This window comes from Nestor notabilis, unplaced genomic scaffold (genome assembly GCF_000696875.1).
Source record: "Nestor notabilis isolate BGI_N333 unplaced genomic scaffold, ASM69687v1 scaffold27597, whole genome shotgun sequence".
Taxonomy (NCBI): domain Eukaryota; kingdom Metazoa; phylum Chordata; class Aves; order Psittaciformes; family Psittacidae; genus Nestor; species Nestor notabilis.
In genome coordinates, this window is record NW_009935654.1 from 10,853 (window position 1) to 17,499 (window position 6,647).

Below are 6,647 nucleotides of genomic sequence, written 5' to 3' on the forward strand. Positions count from 1 at the left end.
GCCTGATCTTCATAATCCGACTGTATTTCTGTTGGTCTCCACTTGATTGCATGATGCTCATTAGTCCCACACCCAGGGCTCATAGGTGGCATTGCTGCATTTTACGGAGGAGCACATGCAATTCGTTAATTTGGGAGCCGGCAGGAGCATGCCGCAGTTGTGTGATGCAAATATTGTTGCTTCCAGCAGTGGCAATAGAGGCTGAAATAGGGATAATGTGCAGTGATTGTATCTAGTGTGGACACAACAGCAGCAATCATGCACATAGTTTGGCTGATCTGTGTCTCTGACTCTTACCTTGTTCTGCACGGGGCAGGGTGTGGGATTCAGTGGGTTTTGGCTGGACCCTCAACCAGAAGTAAGACACGTGGTGGCAGGAGAATGGAGGCAATGTTAGGGTGGTGGCTTATTTCAAATGACTACCAATTCTTGAACACACAAATCTGTCCAGAATACCCCATCACCTGCAAAGGTTTGGGCAGGTCCCAGTTTCATGGTCATCATGGGGCTTCAGCAGCAGGGTACATGGGCATAGGGAGACAAATGGTCCTGGCTATGGTGTTCGGGAACAGATGGGGTTCAAAACCTCCTTGGTTCGTTTTTTACTTTTCAAAAAAATCCCAGATTCTATTAAAGACCAGATGTTTGAAGGATCTGTGGCCCTGCAGAGCTTTCGCCTACTGCCGTCCTACCCCACATGCTGACCAAAGACACTTACAGCGCTGCTGCTGGCTGTTTATTTGCAATCACCAATCAGGTTGGAAATGGAGTAATGCTGCAAAACCACATCTTCTGAGGTTTTAAACATATGTGCTGCTTCTTTTAGTTTATAGCTGTATCCCTTAGTCACTGATCGCCCACATTTCTCCCTGCCCTCCCTGGTCAGCCTAAGCTCGCAGTGTAGAACGAGCGCTCATCGCAGAAATGGAGCCCTGATAAAACCTTCAGTGGGACACACTCTGCCTGAGGTCATACCTCAAACCCTCCTGGCTTCCCCAAGTCTGTGGGCAGGTGGACTCTTAAGTTCACCTGGCTGTGCTCAGGGAGGACGGGTGAGATTGGAGATGCTGTCTGAATGAGAGAACAAGAGACAGTCCTGTCTGGCAGACAAAACCAACAGCTCATCATCCTTTTGAAGAGGATCACCTAATAAATATACTCTTAATAAGTGGTTTGGTTTTTTTCTTTCCAAGCCAGATTCTTGTTTGTTTTACCTGCACTGGGCTATGCATTTTAGTCTACAACTGATTCTTGCTGTTGTTTGGTGAATAGTCTTTCTGCAAGGTGAGAAGGGTCAGAACCACCTGGTGTCCCTCCATGGGCTACACCAGCAGACATCTGGCTACTCCATTACCTTTCTCCTGATCTCAATGCTCTCCCTCTGTCCTCCTAGGGCTTCCCTCTCCTCTCCCAACCCAGAATTCACATAGCAGCTGCAAGCGGCCTTTGTCTTGCATAATTTTAAATTTCTACAAATGAAGGAAGATCATGACCTTGTGCATGTGGCAATTTGCAAAAGGAAGAGGAAAGAAGAGGCTACAATACGATTGTGTGACACACACTTGTCTTCATGGCTATCAGCAATAAAGTGTCAAAAAGAGGCAAAATCATCCTGCAAAGTCGTTCCTGCAAAGGTTTTGTCTCCTTGGGTTCAGGGTTTGCAGGAGAAAGGAGCCATCCCCTGAACAGTGGCTGCTGGAATAACTGCATTGGAGCTGGGCCTGATTGAGATGGGTTGGGTTCATTGGGCAAATGTCTGTACTTCTTCCCTGCAGCTCCTAAGAGGGCAAGGTTTGGTGCCAGAGTCACTGGATGCCGGATGGCCCCTGCGGTCTCAGAAGAGTCCATACTGCTTCTTCTCATTCTGCTGCTTCCATTTGGGCATCTGGTAGAACTCGTCCTTGGACTTCCCAAAGATATCGTAGAAATCAGCATCAGAGAGATAGTACTGCAGCAGGAGGAGAGAGCAAGGAGAGGTCAGCTTTGGCTTTTGCAGAGACACCTCAGCCAGCTGCATCCCCTCCTCACTGTTCCACTGCTGACCTCTGACTCCAGGCCAACAGCTCCTGTCCTTGTTGGTAGGAAATGGAACGTGCCAGCAACTGTTCCTCATCCCAGTTCCCAGAGCACCAGGGGAATAAAAGCCCACCAGCCCAAAGGGATGATCTGATTTTGAGGGCTTAGCATGCTCTGGCTGGAATTTGGTCACCACTAATCATACTGAGGCCAGGACAATTCCTAGTGCATGGGAGAAGTTCTGCTAGCCAAAGTTGTGGGTGGTTTCTTAGGCAGTGATTCACAGTGAAAGCATCCCCTCCCTTGCTCAGTCCCTTCCCCCAGATATTCCACTGGAAATGTTCACTCCCACTGTTGGAAAGACAGAAAGGTTTGTAGATAGCAGTCTCATCAGTGATACTAAGAAAGACCCTGTGGGAAACAGAAGTTGTGTTTTCCCTGGCATTTTGGGCAGAAGATAGCACTCACGTACAGCCCAGCTGAAATACAACCATGGGCATTGCCGTGGGGCGGAGCTGCTGGCCCAGCTGTGGATCAGCTCTCAGGCCAAAGGGGTTGGTTGGCCTTTGCCAGAAGATCTGTTGGGGCAAGACATCAGCCAAACATGGGTTGTAGAGAGGAGAGGGAATCGACCCCTTGTGTCCCTCCCGTTGGCTTGCTTGGTCTCAGCTACAGACATTGCAGAAATGCTTGGGCAGATCACTAATCTGATCTGGCATTCCTCCCTGTCCCTGGGTGGGATTTGCTGAAATGCAAACTTTCTGACAAAAAAAAAAAAAAGGAGAGAAAAGACCCCTTCTGGAAGGAGTTTCAAATGAAAACTAACACCCACAGCCCAGGCAAAATGCAAATCCCAGCTTCATTCTCAGCTGTGTCACCTTGTCTTTGTGGGAACTGTCCTTTGGATTCTCTGTCCTCCAAGGACAGAGGCTGGGTAGCAAAATAAAACTCTACCAGAAGAAAACATGTTTTTTACATGACTGCTTAAAATTAATTTTTCTGCCATAAAAAAAAATTAGAAACACTTAGGCTACGGTAAAATTACCACAATTTCCTCTCGCATGAAGGAAGATCTCACTTTTTGATGAGACCTATGTGTCTAGTTAGTATCTCCTTGAACCTGAAGCAGGACTTACTAGTCTAAAGTACTAGTGCACTTAGCCAATGACTAAGTGCCAGGTTAAGCTACAAAGGTATCAAACCAGCAATGCTGTCACCTCTTTTTTAGTGGGATCCACGCCTTCTGGAAGTTCATCGACTGCCCTGCTCATCAGCACCTCTCGGGAATAAATTCCTTCACCATTGGGCACCAGGGAAGGGCTGCTGTTACTGTTGCAGTTGCTGCTATTGCTGTAGCTGTTGCTGTCATTGTGGTTGAAGTGTGATTTATACTCTGGAGAAGCATTTGCCATATTTGAACCTGCCAAGTTGGTCATGCTGAGGGTTCTCTTGTTCAGGCTGATGTTGTTAAGGTCCTGCCAAATGGAGGAAAGCATATCAAGACAAGAAGCTTTTGCAGATAAAGTTGGGGGTTATCCCAGGATCTCTCTCTCTGTCAGGGTTGGGAGGATTGTTTCTGGCCTGTTACTCCAAAGCAGCAAGGAGAATGTCTGAACTAAGAAATCAGTTCAGTGCCTCCATCAATGTTACATCTTGATGTCAGGACTGCTAAAAACACAGCACTGGTAAGAGCCCTTAGGTATAACTGGAGATATACTTACACTAGTCTCATTCTTCTCAAGATAACAGCAGGGAAGGTGTATGCGGGAGGACAGAAAGTGAGATTAGGTATCTACCATGTCTAAAACTTCTAAACCACTTGCATACTCCTCCCTGATATGCCATCTCTCTTCATTCAAAGCCCCTGCTGCTTCCTTACAGCCTTCCTCCAGCCCCTTGCAGGGCAGAATTGATCTTGTATGACAGTCACATTTGAGACTGTTGGGATCTTCTTTCCTCTGTGCTCGGTATCTCACATTGGGTATGTCCGTGACCAGGGGCCCCTTGTCTGGGATCTCGGGGGTCTGTCCACTGCAAACTACTCCTACAACATTTAACTGCTCACTCTCATAGCTGCACACACTTTTATTCACATGCGTATCTTAGAAAAACAGCTGGCCAGCCTCCTGCTTACAGATGCCTCTGCACAGGCCTGGAAAAGACCCAGGAGATCTGGGTATATTTATGGGCTATTAATCACATCTCCCTCTGCTTTCCACAGAGGAGCACAGCTCTGATCCTAACAGCCGGAGGTCTCCATGCCTGCTCTGATTACTGTGTCCTCTCCTTTGTGCAGACAGGCTGGGGGATGCGGTGGTGGTTATAAACCCAGGTGTTTCCCACCCATATAGTCAAGAAGCAACTCACCACTTTGATCTCGGATATAGCCGACATGTCTCCTAAGCTGTTCTTCATCTCCTCATAGGACTTGCCATCCTAAAGGTTAAGAGAGATGTAAGAAGCACGGGCCATCTTTAGTATTACATGCTCCTGTTTTCTAACAGGGTCTGGAGATCGTATAAATTTTAAAGCCCACTGGTGCCCACTGAGGTGCCAGCTGGTGCCTCCTGCAAACCCCAGTTCCTGGAATCAGGAGACTTTGCCAAAATCTGAGCTTTCACTTGAAAACAAAGAAACAAACGGACTTCAGCCTTTGTAGTTGAACAATAACAGGTGAAACCAGGAAATCTAAAGACTTCAGAGAGGAGAAAGCAAATGAAAACATATTTAATGCTGGATTTACACATTTTAAATTTTAAATGAATCTTGCAACAGATGAAAATTTGGGATAAAATAATTTTCCTTTTTCCCCCTTCCCTAATTCATTTAGCTAAAGCAACAGATTTTTTCAAAGCCTCGATCCCTGACTTCTTATAATGTGGTGTATGTATTACCAGCTACCTTTTATTTCCTGAAAAAGGAGTAGTCTAAATACGTTGGCAGAGCTCTTGACTGTGTTTTCCTAAGCAGCCAGGAGATGTCAGTTCTTAACAGAATCATCCAACAAAGTTCCCCAACAAGAAAAAAACAACATAAACACATGGGCTGCAGAGCAAACAGATTTAGACCCAAAACTGAGCAATGAACACACACACCAGATGTTTCTGGGATGTCAACAGTTTGGATTGCTTGTCTGTAGTTGCTGAAGCTGCCTACAGGGGATATTTTTAGAGGCACGTATTTTATGAGCTGTGTCCTTGTTTTTCAGCAGTTTCTCAGAAAAAAACCCCCAAGTTTTGACCTTTGTTCCGAGCATCAACATTGTTTTAAGGGTCGTTGCTCTGGGAGTTGCTGTCTTATCTGTCCAAATCTGGCTGTCAAGACAGGCTGTCTACCACCACACCGGTTGCAAAGAAAGACAATGCAAACCCAGCTATGGGAAATAAAATACCTCTTATGAGTCTTACTGCAGTGTGAAGTCCCCAGAGGACCTTCGTGCTGTTGCCCTGGCTGTCCCATCTGCAGGATCAGCATGGGACTTCACTCGCAGCCCTCTGGGCCACTACAAAATGGGATTACTTGTGAACTGTTTGACCACTGACGTTCATTGAAAACACCAGGAGAGAGAAGGGACAATCAGTGGCAGCCCACATCGAAAAGCTCTGGAAATACATCACCTGGGAGCTGAGCTTTATCCAACTGTCCATTATCTGCCTTTTTCGTTTAAGTCGCTCACATCAGTGCCATCAGGTGGCAGGAATTTAGGTTCACAGCCTGGCACCATTGCTTCCACCTGGCTGTTTGTATGAACCACTACTCTGGCTCTGTCAACCACCAAAGCCCGTCCAGGATTCTCCTTTATTCCCAATACATTCTGTGCTGCAGCACAGTCCCCGGGCTGGCTGGTGCATGGTCTGCGTGGATTTAAGTGCGTCGCTCCTTACTCTGTCCAGCCACGCCAGGGTTGGAGACTGGGTCCTGACACCTTTTGCACTGGCCACACAAGCAAATCTCTGCTCCACATTATACTCCTGAAATGATTAGAAGCCCGTGTATTTGAAAGAGGAGAGAAAGGACTTCTTTCTCTCCCAGCCATCTCCGGGGGCAGGTTTCCATTTCTACATAGCAAAGAGCTGGTATTTGTAAATCACTTTTGAGAAGAAGGCTTGTATGTATGTAGGGACTAAGGGTGACCTTGCTCAGGAGCTCCTGGGCTCTGATGGGCAGTCTGCAAACCTGAGCATGAGACCTGTCTGCTCCCATCTTTCATTTCACCAGAGTTTGCACTTAAAGCTGGGTCATAAATTTTTTTCTGTGGCTGCATCTTGAAAAACATTTTTTTATTATTATTTTTATTTTTTTGTATGATCTGGCATGCTTCTGTTTTCACTCTGAATATTTTACTACTAGCAGCCCCAACCCATTTTTGGCTGAAATCACAAACCTGATTCGGAACCTAATCTTTTTTTTAAAAATAAAAATGTGAATATTGTGAATTCAAGCCCATTTACCTAATATTTACAGAAATCTCAGTTTCACCAAGCATATAGTTTTTGCTGGTGAAGGAGTAAAAGCTCCCCAGGTAGCAGCACCAGGAAGCCATGAAGCTCAGGACATAGCATCACAGAATGGTTTGGGTTGGAAGGGACCTTAAAGACCTAGTTCCAACCCCCTGCCACAGGCGGGGGCCC

At 46.4% G+C, this 6,647-nt stretch overlaps 1 protein-coding gene across 1 annotated transcript in view; it reads right to left on the reverse strand.

Annotated features, from left to right (window-relative positions):
• Positions 1 to 1,549: 1,549 nt before the first annotated feature.
• Positions 1,550 to 6,647, reverse strand: part of LOC104408367 (villin-1-like) — a 34,857-nt gene continuing 29,759 nt past the window's right edge. The window contains exons 19-22 of the mRNA XM_010017950.1: positions 4,384 to 4,452; positions 3,234 to 3,491; positions 1,676 to 1,948; positions 1,550 to 1,641 (exon numbers count right to left, since the gene is read on the reverse strand). Of these exons, the coding sequence (XP_010016252.1) occupies positions 1,835 to 1,948; positions 3,234 to 3,491; positions 4,384 to 4,452 (441 nt within the window). The 3' untranslated portion in view covers positions 1,550 to 1,641; positions 1,676 to 1,834. The remainder of the gene's footprint in view (positions 1,642 to 1,675; positions 1,949 to 3,233; positions 3,492 to 4,383; positions 4,453 to 6,647) is intronic.